This window comes from Lissotriton helveticus, chromosome 7, assembly GCF_964261635.1.
Source record: "Lissotriton helveticus chromosome 7, aLisHel1.1, whole genome shotgun sequence".
In the NCBI taxonomy this organism is placed as follows: Eukaryota; Metazoa; Chordata; class Amphibia; order Caudata; family Salamandridae; genus Lissotriton; species Lissotriton helveticus.
In genome coordinates, this window is record NC_136068.1 from 196306974 (window position 1) to 196326938 (window position 19965).

The following is a 19965-nucleotide window of genomic DNA, read 5'->3' on the forward strand; positions in this document are numbered from 1 at the left end:
ACATAGATATATTGCACATTATGTAAGTGTGCATTAAATGTTATATCGGGGGATCGTTAATAGAAAAACTCACGTGGAAGTAACACACCTCATGGAAATGCTGTTACCTCCTAAGGGCTATCAGCAGCACTACTATTCCATTAGAACAGTTACAAACAAAAATATGGATAAACCCAATACAATCAATAGGAATAAAACAAATCAAAAGATCAAAGCACGAATACATCTAATACTTGAATAATATATGGATCACAATAGATTTAATTTAGGTCTAGAAAATAGGAATCAATCTGGGGCCAAAACAATGTTATTTAAAGCACACTCCCAGGACAGGGGATTAGAAGTTGCTGTGCTACCAAGTAGGTTTGACCACAAATGAAGTCTTTTTCAGGGAGCGGCACACAACTTAGGGATATCTGGTCGGGTCGAGTAGCAAGTATAAATTGTTTGAAAATAGTCGGGTCAGACTGAGAACGCAAACCAGCCCGCACCCTTCCGGCCCACCGGGAAAACGCCCGGTGCCCGCTAAGGCCAGTTCAGCCTTGAAAATAATGTACTGTACTCAGCTCCCTAGGGACATGAAATTCATTTAATTTATCCTTGCCTCAAGTATTATGAGACACTGATATATGAAACTAAACTCCCTATTAACAATTGGGGTGATTCTTGATAATTAATTAGAGGTATTTTTTAATAACACTAGGTTGATTGTTTTAATAAGAAAATCAAATCAAGAACGAGATGCACGTTTTCATGAAAAGTCCACTGACGGGAGGCAGTTACGATTGGTCGTTCACTCAATAGGAAGGATGTCCTAACTGATTACATCAAGTAGATAACATGATCTTTAGTTTGAGGAAAGAATTTTTGGTGAATAATGCTTTTCCTTCTTATAACTGGCAGATTGGTCATCTGAGGTGATCGAGCTATGCAAGAAGTATCGGAACGACACAGTGGTGGCCATTGACCTGGCTGGGGACGAGTCGTTGAATATTGAGTCCTTTCCAGGACATAGAAAGGCCTATGAGGTTTGTAGAACACCTTTACCTAATGAAAGTTATTACCCACAGAAAACTATTGCCATTGATTCTAATCCAATTTGACCTTGTTTAAGGCATTCCACTTAAATTTATACAATAATCCATCATGTTTGTACTACAGGTTTAATTATCTTAATGTCTACATTGAGGGGTTCCAACCTCGGTTTTCACACTATTTGCTAGGTAGTTGAGCTCTATTTAGTGTAATTGTATGTAACTACAGTTTTTGCGAATTCGTGAAAATCTGGCATGCATTTGTCCTTCAGGGTCTATACTGGAAACTCCTAGACAACCCTATACGTTGTTATTTTATTATATTTCATTTTGACTGTGCATCAAGTATATGACTATTTGTATATCTTTTTCAGCATTTGCAGTGTTTCAGAGCAAAAAACATGCATTTGCAAAGCGCTATTTAATTTTCCAGTGGCGTACAAACTACACCTGAAAGGAACCCTGTGGGACAGCTTCCCTTTTAGGAATTCTGGGTGCCAGTCTTGATGAAGCAGAGGTCGAGATCCCACTGTATGCTTCACACATTGTAATTACTAGCAGGAAAAACTTTATTTTAAAAGCAGCGCCTGTTCCTTTAAAAACCACAGGTTGCAATTTAAAAAAAAGTATTTCTCAACTAGGAATGCATACGGAAGGATGAGGGTCAGCTGACCCAGCAGGCTTCCATTCTTGCCTCTGTAGACATTTGTAGGGAGTCTCAGAATCCCTTCCGCATAATTAATATTCATTAGGTAGAACGTTTCCCAACTGCATGCAAATTCACATTTGCATACGACTTATTGATATATCAATCGCACTGTAAAATGAAGCCCCAATTATGAACCAGTCAGTTTTCATGAACACTGACTGCAGTGTGACATGCCTGTTAGCAGACCGGGTCCTTACTGCGTCGACAGCACATTTATTGACCTGAAAACAGGACCACATGACGCAATTGTTATCTTATGTGGTATTGATTTGGACTTTAGCCTCTCTGTTAATATTTATTGCTTTTGTCATAAAATGGATATTACTCAGGTATATGGTATGTCGGTGCCGAGCCATTTGTCAATTATTCATTACTAGTGTGTCATTCTCCAGATAACGGATATTATTAATACTATTATAGTAGTGAAAAGCAACTTCAGTACTCTTTACAGCTGAAAAAATTCCAGCAGACAGCCAGAGTCCAAATTCCAAATTGATATGAAATATGGTATCCACAAATAGTGCTTAAAAGAATCCATAGTGTTTAAGTGTGTTATATTCTTTTTTGTGACACTCATTGTTGCTCACCACATTTGTGATTCTTGAAGGAAGTGACTAACGACATCACATTTGTGTTCATCACACAGAATACTTAATTCAGGCTGTTAAATCTTATCAATTATATTTAGTTTTTTGTATTTCGTTAGAACATCTCTTCATGTATAAAATATGTTAGCTTTGTTCCTCAATATGGCTACTGAGGCTCACACTTATATGGTATTTATTTTTCTAGCATTGTCGTCTTTTTTTATCCATATTTATTTTTTTACACCCTGCTGTTTGTATCCATATTTATTTTGTTTTCTCTGCAAAAATCACTTACAGGCCTATGAAAAGAAAATAATTAGGTATAAAAAACAAAAAAATGTAAAAGTTGAAGCCTATATATTGCTTCTTAAGTGCTAGGAGGCTGGGATGGTTTCTGTGATTCAAGTAAAGCCTGCCTCCACAGGACGACATGTCCACGACCAGGAATCTCGCACGTTAAAAATATATTTTTTCAAGGACAACACTATTCTTGTATTTTTCTTTTCAAGATATTTTCTGAATTCTGATACCTGTGTATGTAGCCTTCTGTTCTGGTCTGCGGAGCAGTTTAAATTTTCTTCTAGTATGAAGTGCAGCCTCAGTTGTAGCCAGAGTAGCTGGAGTGGTGTGATGCAAAATGATGGGGCCCCCTGCAGAATATGAAGAGGGGCCCCTTGGTCTCCCATAACTCACAGAGATCTCTTGCTTATGAGCTGGGGGGTCCCCTGAAGGTTGGGGGGCGTGAAAGTTTGCCCTACCTGCACTGGGCGGCCTGTATTTCGCCTCTACGTAGCCGCCATGACTCTTGTTTGAGTTGGGTTTGAGAGGAGTGGGCTCTTTGGCCATAGATTTCAGCTTCTAGCATGAGATGCCTGTAAAAAAAGGCTGACAAAATACAACTGCCATGGCCGCCCATTAGGTTTATCTACAAGGAGAGAGATTATGCTGTTCCTCTATAGAGCGTACAGGGAGAGTCGCAAGAGACTTAGGGGGTCATTAGGATGACGGGCGGACTTAGTCCGCCCGCCATCCTATCGGAATTTGGGACCGCCCGCCATAAGATCATCCTGCATTTATAACATTGTGGTGGGCGGTGATCTCTGCACCGCCCACCACAATGCTATAAATGCATGTATATGCAAATGCAGGGGTCCCCCCGTGTGCATCCCCCACCCCTCCTTCACTTTGGGGGCCCGCAGGGGGCCCCCAAAGTGAAGACCACATGCCTTTCCGCATCGCCGCCATGGATAGGCATCTGTCCTGGCCCATCGTATTATGGCTGGCGCTGTCTAATAGACACCGCCACCATATTAAACCTTTTCCGCCCCGGCTGCAAGGCGACCAGGGCGGAAAAGCGGCGGACGGTCCTTCCGTCCGCCGCGGTCCCCCCGGCCATACTAATAAGGCGGGGGGGATTCAGGAGAGGATGGCGGGCGGATTGCCCCCGCCAGGCTGGCGGTGGCTACCGCCAGCCTGGCGGGGGCAATCCGCCTGCCATCCGAATGACCCCCTAGGTCCCACTATATCGAGGAAGGATATAGGTGGGGATCCATATGTTGGATCTTAATGCCCTCACACACCCTTTCAGGTGTCATGCTTCATCATATGGGCTGCTCCTCGTTGAGTCGGCGGTGCAATACCCAACGGGCTCCCTAAATAGGGGCACTTTATCGGAGATCTTCTATCCAACAGCCGTTTAGTGAAGTGCGGGTATGGGGCCAGAACTATTAGATGTGATGAAGTGATTAAAAAAGGATTCGGAGTACCTAGAAGGACAACTTTATTCTGGGGGTCTCCTATCCTTTCTAAAAGCAGTGTACAAGGCTCACACGCCGAAATGAATGGCTCGTGTGGGGGTGTCCTTGTTGGATTTTATTGGTCAACATGTTTCTCGCTTTCCTGTTCAATGAACTAGCGATTCTTCAGGACCTAATTAAACGTTAGCTACATCTAGTGCGCGCGGTGTACCTAGTCGCACGTGCAAGAAGTGTCAATTAGACACAAATACCTTAATACAACCTGGAACTACCCAAACAATGTGGTCCCCAGGCTTCAACCGTGCCCGGTGGACTACATACTCTAACGAAAAAAACGAAAAACCTACCTGTTCCCCAAACACTAGCTCCTAAAAACCCGCCACCTTACCACGACAGTTGCTACCAGCGCCTTGATGTCCCTCGGGATGAATGCAGCGCTTTACAAATAAATAAAATAAGATAGTGTAATGTTCCTACTTCGTGCAATCCACAAGATCCGATTGGAATTTTCAAGTAAAACTGTGCCTAGCATATCTTTGTATGCGGATGCCATGGAAACTCACACAGTTTTTAATGTGGTAAAAGTACGCACAGGGGATTTAAATCCTTATGCAAATGCACATTTTATATATTCTTTTATTTTTTCGAAAGGAAAATGGAATCCCCTCCTTTCTTCCCTCTTCCTCCTTCACCCTATTGGGGGAGATTTATTCCCCTTCCCACTCTGGAAATCTCCACCCGCAGCCATAGTGGGAATCTCTGCAGCTGTAAAAGAGGTTATGCCAGTCAGGAATCCCGTTGTGGATTCCTGGCAGGTGTGTGTGAGTTACATTTAGTTGTACACCTACATTTTATGACCGAATTTACCTTTGTGCAATTTACACATAATTATGTTTACTTCTCCTGCTTGTCAGTTTGACTCTTAAAACCTTGTTGTTCTGCAAACGATCTGCTCCAAGAGGCGGAAACCAACACTCAGATACTGGCTACAGGCCTGTTTTTTAGGTCGAGCTGACGTTAGCATTCATGCGAAGCATGAATGCTGTCAGCTCGACAACTAATGTGATCCGTTTTTAGGAGAGTGGACACCAAAGTGTTACGAGCGTTTTCAGTGCCGGATTTCACCTCGGGAGCGCGCAGCATTGTCTGCAGTGGCAGTGTCAGTTTCGCTTTTTTATTACTTTCGTTTTTCCCGAGGCTGGCTGAGGCTGGCTTGGAATGAACAGGCTTGCCCCCGCGCATGCGCAGAGTAACTCACAGCCCTTGTTTATATTTGTTTTAGTTCCGTGATGCTCCGATCTTTGCCCCTTCCGAGTGGAGCTTCCGAGTGGAGCTTCCGAGTGGAGCTTCAGAGTGGAGCTTCAGAGTGGAGCTTCAGAGTGGAGCTTCAGAGTGCAGAGTGGAGCTTCAGAGTGGAGCTTCAGAGTGCAGAGTGGAGCTTCAGAGTGGAGCTTCAGAGTGGAGCTTCAGAGTGGAGCTTCAGAGTGGAGCTTCAGAGTGGAGCTTCAGAGTGCAGAGTGCAGCTTCAGAGTGGAGCTTCAGAGTGGAGCTTCAGAGTGGAGCTTCAGAGTGGAGCTTCAGAGTGGAGCTTCAGAGTGCAGAGTGGAGCTTCAGAGTGCAGAGTGGAGCTTCAGAGTGGAGCTTCAGAGTGGAGCTTCAGAGTGGAGCTTCAGAGTGGAGCTTCAGAGTGGAGCTTCAGAGTGGAGCTTCAGAGTGGAGCTTCAGAGTGCAGAGTGGAGCTTCAGAGTGCAGAGTGGAGCTTCAGAGTGCAGAGTGGAGCTTCAGAGTGGAGCTTCAGAGTGGAGCTTCAGAGTGGAGCTTCAGAGTGGAGCTTCAGAGTGCAGAGTGGAGCTTCAGAGTGGAGCTTCAGAGTGGAGCTTCAGAGTGGAGCTTCAGAGTGGAGCTTCAGAGTGGAGCTTCAGAGTGGAGCTTCAGAGTGCAGAGTGGAGCTTCAGAGTGGAGCTTCAGAGTGCAGAGTGGAGCTTCAGAGTGGAGCTTCAGAGTGGAGCTTCAGAGTGGAGCTTCAGAGTGGAGCTTCAGAGTGGAGCTTCGGAGTGCAGAGTGGAGCTTCAGAGTGGAGCTTCAGAGTGGAGCTTCAGAGTGGAGCTTCAGAGTGGAGCTTCAGAGTGGAGCTTCGGAGTGCAGAGTGCAGATTCGGAGTGGAGCTTCAGAGTGGAGTGGAGCTTCAGAGTGGAGCTTCAGAGTGGAGCTTCAGAGTGGAGAGTGGAGATTCAGAGTGGAGATTCAGAGTGGAGAGTGGAGCTTCAGAGTGGAGCTTCAGAGTGGAGCTTCAGAGTGGAGCTTCAGAGTGGAGCTTCAGAGTGGAGCTTCAGAGTGGAGCTTCAGAGTGGAGCTTCAGAGTGGAGCTTCAGAGTGGAGATTCAGAGTGGAGATTCAGAGTGCAGATTCAGAGTGCAGATTCAGAGTGCAGATTCAGAGTGCAGATTCGAAGTGGAGCTTCGGAGTGGAGCTGAGCTTCAGAGTGGAGCTTCAGAGTGCAGAGTGGAGCTTCAGAGTGGAGCTTCAGAGTGCAGAGTGGAGCTTCAGAGTGGAGCTTCAGAGTGCAGAGTGGAGCTTCAGAGTGGAGCTTCAGAGTGCAGAGTGGAGCTTCAGAGTGGAGCTTCAGAGTGGAGCTTCAGAGTGGAGCTTCAGAGTGGAGCTTCAGAGTGGAGCTTCAGAGCGGAGCTTCAGAGTGCAGAGTGGAGCTTCAGAGTGGAGCTTCAGAGTGGAGCTTCAGAGTGGAGCTTCAGAGTGGAGCTTCAGAGTGGAGCTTCAGAGTGGAGCTTCAGAGTGCAGATTCAGAGTGGAGCTTCAGAGTGGAGCTTCAGAGTGGAGCTTCGGAGTGGAGCTTCGGAGTGGAGCTTCAGAGTGGAGTGGAGCTTCAGAGTGGAGCTTCAGAGTGCAGAGTGGAGCTTCAGAGTGGAGCTTCAGAGTGCAGAGTGGAGCTTCAGAGTGGAGCTTCAGAGTGCAGAGTGGAGCTTCAGAGTGGAGCTTCAGAGTGGAGCTTCAGAGTGGAGCTTCAGAGTGCAGAGTGGAGCTTCAGAGTGGAGCTTCAGAGTGGAGCTTCAGAGTGGAGCTTCAGAGTGGAGCTTCAGAGTGGAGCTTCAGAGTGCAGAGTGGAGCTTCAGAGTGGAGCTTCAGAGTGCAGAGTGGAGCTTCAGAGTGGAGCTTCAGAGTGCAGAGTGGAGCTTCAGAGTGGAGCTTCAGAGTGCAGAGTGGAGCTTCAGAGTGGAGCTTCAGAGTGCAGAGTGGAGCTTCAGAGTGGAGCTTCAGAGTGCAGAGTGGAGCTTCAGAGTGGAGCTTCAGAGTGGAGCTTCAGAGTGGAGCTTCAGAGTGGAGCTTCAGAGTGGAGCTTCAGAGTGGAGCTTCGGAGTGCAGAGTGGAGCTTCAGAGTGGAGCTTCAGAGTGGAGCTTCAGAGTGGAGCTTCAGAGTGGAGCTTCAGAGTGGAGCTTCAGAGTGGAGCTTCAGAGTGGAGCTTCGGAGTGGAGTGGAGCTTCAGAGTGGAGCTTCAGAGTGGAGCTTCAGAGTGGAGAGTGGAGATTCAGAGTGGAGATTCAGAGTGGAGAGTGGAGCTTCAGAGTGGAGCTTCAGAGTGGAGCTTCAGAGTGGAGCTTCAGAGTGGAGCTTCAGAGTGGAGTGGAGCTTCAGAGTGGAGCTTCAGAGTGGAGCTTCAGAGTGGAGAGTGGAGATTCAGAGTGGAGCTTCAGAGTGGAGCTTCAGAGTGGAGCTTCAGAGTGGAGCTTCAGAGTGGAGCTTCAGAGTGGAGCTTCAGAGTGCAGATTCAGAGTGCAGATTCAGAGTGCAGATTCAGAGTGCAGATTCGGAGTGGAGCTTCGGAGTGGAGCTGAGCTTCAGAGTGGAGCTTCAGAGTGCAGAGTGGAGCACTCTACAGCACCCCGCACTCTACAGCGCCCCGCGCTCTACAGCGCCCCACGCACTACAGCGCCCCGCAGCGCCCTGCACTCTACAGCGCCCCGCGCTCTACAACGCCCCGTGCTCTACAGCGCCCCACACTCTACAGCGCCCCGCACTCTACAGCGCCCCGCACTCTACAGCGCCCCGCATTCTACAGCGCCCCGCATTCTACAGCGCCCCGCACTCGACAGCGCTCTACAGCGCCCCGCACTCTACAGCGCCCCGCACTCTACAGCGCCCCGCACTCTACAGCGCTCCGCACTCTACACCGCGCTCTACAGCGCACTGCACTCTACAGCGCCCGCACCGCAGCCTACAGCGCACCACAGCGCCCCATACTCTACAGCGCCCCGCACTCTACAGGGCAACGCGCTCTACAGCGCAACACACTCTACAGCGCAACGCACTCTACAGCACTCTACAGCGCCCCGCACTCTACATCGCCCTGCACTCTACAGCGCCCCGCAGCGCCCCGCATTCTACAGCGCCCCGCACTCTACAGCGCCCCGCACTCTACAGCGCCCCGCACTCTACAGCGCCCCGCACTCTACAGCGCACCGCACTCTACAGCGCCCCGCACTCTACAGCGCCCCGCAGCGCCCTGCACTCTACAGCGCCCCGGGCTCGACAGCGCCCCGCACTCTACAGCGCCCCGCAGCGCCCCGCAGCGCCCCGCACTCTACAGCGCCCCGCACTCTACAGCGCCCCGCACTCTACAGCGCCCCGCACTCTACAGCGCCCCGCACTCTACAGCGCCTCGCACTCGACAGCGCCCCGCATTCTACAGCGCCCCGCACTCGACAGCGCTCTACAGCGCCCCGCACTCTACAGCGCCCCGCACTCTACAGCGCCCCGCACTCTACAGCACCCCGCACTCTACAGCGCTCCACACTCTACAGCGCTCCGCACTCTACACCGTGCTCTACAGCGCACTGCACTCTACAGCGCCCGCAGCGCACCGCAGCGCACTCTACAGCGCACCGCAGCGCCCCATACTCTACAGCGCCCCGCACTCTACAGCGCAACGCGCTCTACAGCGCAACGCGCTCTACAGCGCAATGCACTCTACAGCACTCTACAGCGCCCCGCACTCTACAGCGCCCCACGCTCTGCAGCGCCCTGCCCTCTACAGCGCCCCACAGCGCCCGCACTCTACAGCGCCCCGCACTCTACAGCGCACCGCACTCTACAGCGCACCGCACTCTACAGCGCACTCTACAGCGCACCGCACTCTACAGCGCACTCTACAGCGCCCCGCACTCTACAGCGCCCCGCACTCTACAGCGCCCCACACTCTACAGCGCCCCACACTCTACAGCGCCCCACACTCTACAGCGCCCCGCACTCTACAGCGCCCCGCACTCTACAGCGCCCCGCACTCTACAGCGCCCGCACTCTACAGCGCCCCGCACTCTACAGCGCCACGCACTCTACAGCGCCCCGCACTCTACAGCGCCCCGCACTCTACAGCGCCACGCACTCCACAGCGCCACGCACTGCGCCCCGCACTCTACAGCGCCCCGCACTCTACAGCGCCCGCACTCTACAGCGCCCCGCATTCTACAGCGCCACGCACTCCACAGCGCCACGCAGCGCCCTGCACTCTACAGCGCCCCGCAGCGCCCTGCACTCTACAGCGCCCCGCAGCGCCCTGCACTCTACAGCGCCCCGCACTCTACAGCGCCCCGCACTCTACAGCGCCCCGCACTCTACAGCGCCCCGCAGCTCACCGCACTCTACAGCGCACCGCAGCGCCCCATACTCTACAGCGCCCCGCGCTCTACAGCGCACGCACTCTACAGCGCACCACGCTCTCAGCGCCCCGCAGCGCCATGCACTCTACAGCGCCCCGCGCTCTACAGCGCCCCGCAGCGCCCCGCACTCTACAGCGCCACGCACTCTACAGCGCCACGCACTCTACAGCGCCCCGCACTCTACAGCGCCCCGCACTCTACAGCGCACTCTACAGCGCCCTGCACTCTACAGCGCCCCGCACTCTACAGCGCCCCGCAGTGCCCCGCACTCTACAGCGCCCCGCACTCTACAGCGCACCGCAGCGTCCCGCACTCTACAGTGCAACGCAGCGCCCCGCACTCTACAGCGCCCCGCACTCTACAGCGCCCCGCGCGCAGAAACTTTTACAAATAATAGAAATCCCACCATCGACAGTAGTCAATTTATCCACGAAAGTATTGACAAGGGATGAGGAATCTGTCCTCAATCTAGGTTTAAAATGTGTTCCCAGTCAGCAAACATACAAGGCAGCTCCAATAATATCCTATTGGCGAGCTAGTCCTGACAATAGTGAAGAACGAAATTAGCAGTATTTCACTATCATGACATGTAATACATACCTACACATGTCCCACCTTTAACATACACTGCACCCTGCCCCTGGGAGTGTCTTGGGCCTACCTTAGGGGTGTCCAACATGTAGTAAAAGGGAGGCTTAGGGCCTGGCAAGAGACTGCACTTGCCAGGTCGACTTGGCAGTTTAAAACTGTACTCAAAGGCACTGCAATGGTAGGCTGGAGACACGTTTACAGGGGTGCTTATATGGTTGGCACAATCACTGCTGCAGGCGCACTAGATGCATTTGATTTACAGGCCTTGGGCACACACAGTGCACTTTACTAGGGACTTACCAGTAAATCAAATATGCAAATTATGGAGAACCCAGCAGAATTAAAAATGACAGAGGTAGCATTTGCACTTGAGCACTGATTAGCAGTGGTAAAGTGTACGGAGTACATAAAACAGCAAAAAAGAAGTCCAGCATAACATCAAAAATACAGGTGGTAGAGCAAAAAGACAGAGGAAAACACGTCAAGGATGCCAGGTCTTGCAACTGCTTAGAGATCTTTGAGTGATGACAGGTCACATTGCCTCTCTCTCATCGTCTCATGACCCCAAAAGACAGAGGTCAGTCGCAGGTGTCTAGGGATAATTGGTGCACCTGAGCCCACTACAAGAGAGCGCTTCGATCCACGAGAATCCACTGCAATAATCAATCTAAATTACACCGCGCTGTGTTTGTTTACACTTCCTCTCTCGGGTGGGTTCTTTTCAGATGTGATCCCATTTGTAGCTCAGCAGACAGCAGCTTACCCTGACAGAGCAAGAGAAGGATGATCCGCACTCTGCTGCTTTTGGTCCAGCTCTCTCATTTATGTGTATTTTGTTGCCTGCGAGTGTTGTTTTTGTTATCACAGGAGAGGGGCTTGGCCTGATTCTACTCCCCACTACGAGCAAGGAGCCACGTGAATATCACCTGTGTATGTCCATTACGAAGTGATGCTAGAACACGTTTTATTTTAAAAATGGATTAGGCCCCAGAAGGTGTTCAAACAATTTCGAGGCATGGTGCTCATCTTCTCAGCATGAGAAGGATGAAATGCTGAGCCGAACTTGCTTTGATTCCAAACTAGTGGCCATTAGGTTGCAGTTGCATCATTGTAACAGGTGCATCAACCAACTGAGCTAGCTTGAAAAATTCCGGAGTGCAAACATACTAGATTAATAATGTAAGGTTCCTTTTGTAACACCTGCTTAGGACAGCTGCTAATCACCAAACATCTGATGCAGAGACACGCATTTTTTCCTTGACTGAAGCAACTATAACGATGATGCATATGTCATAAGTACATAGAAAGCTCACGAAAGTAAGCATGTGATGCTGAACATTTAAAAACATGATGGAATAACAATCTAGTATTTTAGCTATTCATCTTAACAAGACCAATGCATTGAACACCGTTACGTTGGCTGATAAAAGCGCATTTTATTTACAGTAGTCTAAAAGAGCAAAACTGCAGGAAAATGACCACTATACAAAATAAAAATAGCACTACTCTGCGCGCCGCCACTCCCGTGCACCATTTTAATTATGAAGACCCGGCCCGGCTCCAGTGCGTACCACTACCAACTATTTAATTAATTTTAAAAAGGCTCAGGCCAGGCCGGTAGGGCGTGCGCACCACGGCACCATAATTAATGTTTATAGGCCGGGGCCCGTTACCATCCGTCCCTGGCGTGCGTTGCGCACTGTAACTATTATAATATAGGCTTGCCTGCTTGCTTGCTTCAGCAGCAGCCGAGGGCAAATGGAGCAGGCGAGGAAGCAACAGGGGTTGGGGGGCTGGTTGAGTGCAAGGGCGAACCCAATATGGAGGGAAGCGGCACACAGGCAAGAACAGAGAGCAACACTGAGTGCGGCCCCGGGAGCAAAGAAGTACAGAAGCGAGAAAGCATGTTCTATAGGAGGGACAAACACGAGTGACAAGTTGGGACATAAATAAGAAGCAGGCAAATGCGCGACAGGAAAGCAACTAATTAGTGCACGCAGCAGGCCTGGAGGCAGGCAGCCAGCAGCAGCCCTGCCCCGCCGGTCGGTGACGGAGACGGAGTGACAGACTCTGAGTGACTTACTTTGGTCTTCGGACTCGGATTCGGAAATCGGACAGGGCAGCTCAGCGTGGGCGGGCCTGGCCGCCTGGCTGCTTTGTCTTGGACTTGGAAGGCAGTTAAGTTCGTAGTTTTCGTTGTTCTTCTCTTGTCTTCTTCTTTGGCTATGCGCGCCGCCTGCCGCGCCCCATATGCCACGCACAGGGGCTTACTGCTTATTGGCCCGCATGATGTTGTGCGTGCCCTGGGGCTGCCTGGCATTGCTCACCACCACTCAGCAGCAGCCAGCCCTGCTGCCCACGCCCCCCACGCACGCGGCACGCGCATACGCAAGTGCGGAACGGAAAGTGAAAGAAAAGGATAAAGGCCTGTCCCGCGTCCCGCCGCCATTTCATAGAATCAGGCGGGCTTAGACTAAGATAACAAAAAGTGCCTTACACACTGTGTAAGGCACGGTTTGTTATCATTGTCACTTTTGCCTCATGTAATGTAACGTTTGCCTTTGTATTTTGTTCACTAGTAATGTTCTCATGTATCAGTTCTGTTTCTATTGTGAATTCGCTCTGACACCTTCGGGTGAAGTCCGCACATCCCTTCTTACTCGGCTTGCTTAGCTGGCAGAATGGTGTTGCAGCGTTGGCTAGGAGTTTATTATAGTTGAGCTTTTTTCTTTCAGTCAAACAATAAAGTAACATTCATACAACCTAAATTCAGGATGCTGCCTCCCTGCCAATGTTTTAGTCATCTCTCTTTTTAAAGTCGGGAACATTCTGTTAAAACAGCTGTTTAGGATGTAAGGTATTACTTCTCACGAAACAGACTGATTTTTGATAATGTCCTGAATGCAGCAAGGACCGTCTGAATCAATGTAAAGAATTGCAGTGTTCCTAATGTTCTATATGCGATTTGCCTTCAACTAGTAATTACCATTGGATCATTGTGTGCTGTCTCACTCTTAATGCCTGTTTAAAAAGAGTGCTCTATATGCTGGACCCAAGTATGTTGCTATTTAAACAACACCAGCGATCAATGCACGCTTCCACCACACGCACACAGAACCAGACGTCGGTGCACGCTTTCACCAGGCGCACACACACACCACCAACCGTCAGTGCACACTTTCACCAGGCACACCCCATCAGCCGTCAATGCACGCTTTCACCGGGCACACACGCCACTAGCTGGCAGTGCACACTTCCACCAGGCACACACACCATTAGCCATCAGTGCACATTTTCTACAAGCACACACACACCACCAGCCATCAGTGCACGCATCAATGGTTAGCACATCCACAATTAACTATTGTAGCAATCGCAGTATGGCGCACTTTACTTCTAAACATGTCAGTGCACGCTTTTCCACCATGCACACACACCATCAGCCATCAGTGCACACTTTCAACAGGCACACACACACCACTAGCCATCAGTACATGGTTTCATCAGGCATACCCACCACCGGCCGTCAGTACACACTTTCAACAGGCACAGACACCATAAGTCATCAGTGCACGCTTTCACCAGGCACAAACACCACCAGCCGTCAGTGCACGCTTTCACCGGGCACAAACACCAACAGCCGCCAGTGCACCCTTTCACCAGGCACAAACACCAACAGCCGTCAGTGCACGCTTTCACCGGGCACAAACACCACCAGCCACCAGTGCACCCTTTCACCAGGCACAAACACCACCAGCCGTCAGTGCACACTTTCACCAGGCACAGACGCCATAAGTTGTTCGTGCACGCTTTCACCGGGCACAAACACCACCATCCGTCAGTGCACGCTTTCACCGGGCACAAACACCACCAGCCAATACAGAGTTTGGAAAAGAATTCATGCAACACATTGTCATATACAATGCCAATAACTCAAACTTGAATGCTGCGAGACCTATTGCATTGCAAATGCTTGTCTTTTTCATTGGTTTACACATAATCGCAACATTGTCCAGGGCTGCTGACTTCCTCAGAACGCGCGCATGTAAAGGGGGCTGCACTTTCTTTTGTATATATTAAGAGCTATGTGCCCCGAAAAAACATAATTGACCTGGGAGGCAGTGTTTAATTTGTAAAAATTAAAAAAGGTGGAGGGCCCAAGGTTTATTTTAGCGCTAAGGCTGCCACAACTATGGTCGTGGAACCCCGAGCATGTCTAGTATTGCTTCCACCTCACGCCTATTGCTTCCACCACCCTTCACTTCTTGTCAGTTTATCTCATTCTTGGAGGCTCCTTTTTATCCTTGCTCCTCCTGCTGTTGCTGTTTTCTTGTATTTCTCTTCATCCTTCTGCCTCCCTCTTTTGCCTTTCTCTCTCCAAGTCTCTATCACATCCTGGTGAGGAAAAAAGGAGTCCTGGCAGTCTTCACCTGCAAGCACCACCACTGATTAAGCACTCCTGCAAGGCACTGTCCCCTTTCAGCTAGTGCTGCTTATCACTGTTCTGTGATCACAGCTTTGTCCTTTTGCTTCACCTTTAAGAATCCTCTGCTTCTGTCTAAAGACTTCCGAAATTCTCAGAATGTATAGGGATGAACAATGACATCAGGTGATCGTTAAAGTAGAAGCGTTAAAACTCTCTCCGAATTGCACTAAGTGAATATTCTCAACGTCACTGGGGAAGTCTGGGGGTGACAGAGTGAGGGACATTTTAAACAGCCCTGTTCAAATTAATTGGCTAAAAGCCATCGGTTCTGATAGTAAAGTCATGATATATTCCAAAAATGTTAAGGTGTGCTAATCAAGGCTGATCCTACCCAGGGCTGTTGGGATTTTGAAAACACTGTGTTTTCTTTAAAGCATTTTCTAAAAAAAAAAAAAAAAAAAACACCTGTCACATAATCGGTAAAGACACTCCCATCTCTCGAGGATTTCCGTTTCCATTGCATGTTTTTAATGTTGCATTTCACTTGAAGGACAGATGGATAAAATAATTGCATTAATCTCAGGCCTTACATGTCCCAGGCTCACAGATCAGTGCTATCGCGGTTTTAGATTGAGAGGCTCAGACATCATATAAACATGGTCAGTGACGGCTACCGCCCCCCCTCCCTGTGAACCCACATCAACCCAGAACACATTGACACGAAACATAATTGTCTTTGGAAGGCGGGGGATCACAAGACCCCCGGCCGTATTTATTAAGATACAAAATAATAAAATTATTAAACAAAAGATACAGTTTTATGCAAAACATTCAGGGACATTAGATCCAATCATATCAACAAGTATGATAGGCTAACCTTAACAAGATTCTAATACAGCTTGTTTCCTAACCGAATCTAACATCCTCCTCTGAAAGTTTTGCATACTAACATTACTGGCCATATGGCGAGGTCGCTAACCGGTGTCAGGTCCTACTATGCGCCCTTACCGCAGGTGCGCATGCGCAGCCGAGCCCGTTAATTACTCGGTCCACTCCGTGAACTCAATTTACCCACTGAAGGAGGGCCCTTACTCGCGCCATTCGCTGACGTCATGAGTACGCGCGGGGTGGCTACCAGCCTGAGGACAGCGTGACTCTCCTACCCGCGCCCCTTTACAGCACCTGTTATACCTGCCCCTGAAGTTCTAGGAGGGGCCAGTGACCCCTCCCCCTGGGCGGACACCTCCAAAGGATGATGCCGCACCCCTCAGACCTTAAAATAGCTGCTCATCGGTCATGACCTTACCGCATGTCCATACCCTAATAAATACGACGACCTGTGGAAAAAAGATCTAAAGGACAACTACACTATCTAAATCAACATGTCATGACAGACCATCGTCAGGCTACTATGGGAAAAAAGGCCTAAACAAAATTGCAACCGACATTTATGTTTCAACACCACTTCCTAAAGGGAAATAATTAATTAATACACGTCAATACACAATAAAACAGGTATACAATATGCACAAAACACCATTCTAACCGACATTCATGTTACAACACCACTTCCTAAACAGAAAATAAGTAATTAATACGCGTCAATACACACAATCATACAGTTATACAATATGCACAATACACCACAATGTTCCAGGGATGGTTGGTGGGGAAAATTAGGAAGCCCCGAGCGCGGGGCACAACCAGTGTGAGGGAGCGTCCAGGCGACAAGGGGCCACCTGAGCGCTCCCCCCTCCTTTATTCCTGGGATCGCGGGGAGGGGGCGGCACGCCCCATCCCCCATGCCCCCCAGCAGCCCACCCCCCCGTCCCGGAAGTCTGCACAACGTCTTCCAGGTCAGAGGTCGGGCGCCAGCCAGCCGGTGGTGCGGCGCGCACCCCCGCGTCATCACTGGACGCCGGGAGGTCACGCCCCCACCACCGCAAGGGGAGAGGGGGTCGCCGCACTGCCATGCGGGCGGGGGGAGGGCCGAGGGCCCCCCTTTTCATGCACCACTAAGATACGCTAGGACCACACTCATGTAGCAGTGATAAATACGCGCTTTTGTCATATAGTTGCTCCTAGCATGAAATGTCAGTGAGCGGGCGCAGAGGGGTAGGAACACTGACAAAATAAAACTGTCATGTCTATCCATTAGGGGCGGCCAGAGTAAGGTGCTCCACCAGGCCTGTACCTTTGTACCCTTATCTAGTAGTATACTTTGTAACAAGGAAACATGGTTCCATACCCCAGTTTACCAACGTCAGCAAACTGTATGATCAAAAAAATCATTTATTCAGTTCGGGCTACTGTGTATATTTCCTTAACCAAACAGCCTTCCCTATGCGCAATCTCAGACCCATTTCAAACAGAAAGTATTCATTTGGCTAGAACGCATTCGGCTTTGATTCTCAACTTTCAGCTTTTCTTTGGAGACCCTGAAAATAACAACCACGGCATAAATTAATGTTTAACGAGATAGAGGCGGACGCTTAATGAATAGGCTTGGCTTACTATATGATGCCCGTTTTGTGCAATGGCTTTATCTGTGCTGATTCAGGAAATTCCATCCTTATCTGAGATAGTGGGTAAAGGGCCCTTTCTTTCAGAGAGCACGTGTCGTGCACTTTTTATGGTGGCAGCTTAAGGAATGAAATGTATTAGTGCCTTTGCAGGGCGTTCACAATATGCTTCTGGGTCTCGTGAGTGTTTTGCCGCCCTTCTTTAGGTAGCGCTATGCACGACAGGTTTCCACCTTTAAGCGCTATAAATAACAGGGACAATATCAGCTGCGCTGGCTCTGCATCTACCCGAGTACCTGTTTTTTGTTTTTTTAGGTCTGGCCTTTAAACAGCTTTAGCCGTGTAGTCAGACTATTGTTTCGTTTTTAAGCATGCATAATATCCAAACACTGTAAGTGGGCTTCATCTGTTGATCTGTTAAATTAACATTTACGTTTTGTTTCTGCCCACCACAGCATGCAACGTGGGGCAGTGAGTCAGACCACTTTACCCTTTGGCTCCCTTCACTTGAATAGCCCCTTCAACTCCGTGATAAATCTGGTTCAATGTGTGCGTTTTTATTTATTTTTTGTCATTAAATAACCAATATTTATTTTCCATGATTTTGAGTTCCCTTTTAGATACTGATTTATTTTGCATTTCCATTTTAAAGTTGCAGTTATAAAGTGATTAAGTGACATTGTAAAGTAGTAGGCTACTATATAACTATTTGATTACATTTTTATTCATTATTTGCTCTTTCAAAAGTAATATTGATAACAAAAAGCATGACGTAGATAAAAGCCTTAAATTAAAAAATATCACTTCTAAATAAAACAGCACTAGGTATCAGCAAAGAGATGTATTTCACTCAGCTACCTTGACAGCGTATACATAAGCATAAAAAAAAGTTGCAATGTACACTGTTAGAAATGGGGTTTCTGGTTGGCTAGGACATGCACCTAAGGCAGGCAGACCCCACCATTCTAGTCAGGGTAAGTCAGTTACACACCAAAGATAACCTTTGCTTACCCTCTGGTAGCTTGGCGCGGAGCAGGCAGACTTATCATCAACAGCAATGTGTAAAGCGTTTGCGCAACACACTCACACAGAAATACAATGAATACACCACAAAGAGACTCAAACACAGGCTTAATAAAATATATAGTATTTTATACATAAACTCAGACCAAAACGACATGAATCATAAATACTTTGCATATTATGTAAATCCTGTGATAGTACTCATTATCCTGACAGTGCAAGAATCAAAACGACATATTAGAACATCAGGGCGGGAAATGCAGCAGTTAGGTTAGAGGCATAACACATAAATCACCCAATATCACCAGTGGTACATAAATCACAAAATACCACCCTAAGCACATCAGTAACAATAAGGGAGCTTGCGCCCAGGAACAGCTGCCCTCCTATTGGCAGGGTTATGGTCAGTACTATGGCCTAGTTGTAATGGACGTGTTTATGCCAAAAGCATGACCTGCAGGAGCCCCTGCACGCCTACAACATGAAATGCAGTGATTTATAAGCTTCTCGAAGCAACAACTTACAGGAGTGATTTGGCCGCCCGTACGGGTGAATTACAGAGCTAATGCCTCCAGGTGCATATTTATCCAGGGAAAGAGTGGGTAGGCCCCAACTGCAGGATGACCTGGGGCAACCTTGCTAGGTCCCCTGCAGTCAGTGTACAAAGAAAGTCAGCTGCTCAACCCTGAGCCGTTCTGAAAGAAAGAGGCTTCCTTAGCCCATGGTGGCATCAGACTGACGGGCCCTTGAGACCGGTAAGCCTCAACTTGCAAGGGTGCTGACATCCTCAAGGTCTGGCCCCATCAAGTGGGGCAGGTGCAGCTTTCTGTGACGCATGTCCTTCAGGATTCTGAAAGTGAAGGGCTAGCACGGATTCCTTTACCAGGCTCCGCCCACAGCATGATGCCAGCGGAGTTTCTCTGCTTTCCTTGAGGCACTCCATGGGATTATGAAGCTGAGCTACCAGCACGGACGCTGAGAACTTCTCTGTGCACAGGGTGGTCCTTGTGACACCTTCTCACTACTTACTTCTCCTTCTCACTAGGGCAACGCTGATCTACCCCCGTATACATGTCATGGGCAAGAATCCCGGTTGCTAAGGCAATGCGGGTGTGTCTAGGGGGAGGGCATCACTCGCGGTGGCAGTAAGTTAGGAATTCTCGCAGAAAAGCGGGTGACGGACAGTGCTCTCCATAGACAAAAACGTAGTAAAAAATGCAACCCTCACCAGGTGCTAGTCTGCAGAAACTAGGAGCAAATAATATCACTAACCATGTGCTGCTTGTAGGTTCTAGGCGTGGAGCAGCTGATCACAGCCCACACGTAGCCCACTGCTGCTGGAATTCCTCATGGCAGAGGGCTTAGAGGCAATTTAGGGTGCGTTCAGATTACCAGAACAGGGGGGCAAGTGAACAAACACTTGGAGATCAGTAGCGGGCACCAAAGCAGGGAGCAGGTGGCAGGCCAGCATATAAAGGTAGTTTGCCATTGGCAGTCCCTTCTTCAGCCCAGCAATAAGTAGACAGCAGACCAGCACAACAAACCAGGTAGCCCAAATGGCGGTTCCTCCCAGCAGACCTCCCACAATGTGACATTTGTCGGGCCAGCAGCGTATGGTTACAAGTCCATGGAGTGTCTAAAATCAT

The 19965-nt window shown here is 49.1% G+C and overlaps 1 protein-coding gene across 1 annotated transcript in view; it reads left to right on the top strand.

Moving 5' to 3' along the window:
- Positions 1-19965, top strand: part of LOC144768345 (adenosine deaminase-like) — a 307500-nt gene that overhangs the window by 175420 nt on the left and 112115 nt on the right. The window contains exon 6 of the mRNA XM_078651931.1: positions 904-1028. Coding sequence (XP_078508057.1) covers positions 904-1028 — 125 coding nt within the window. The remainder of the gene's footprint in view (positions 1-903; positions 1029-19965) is intronic.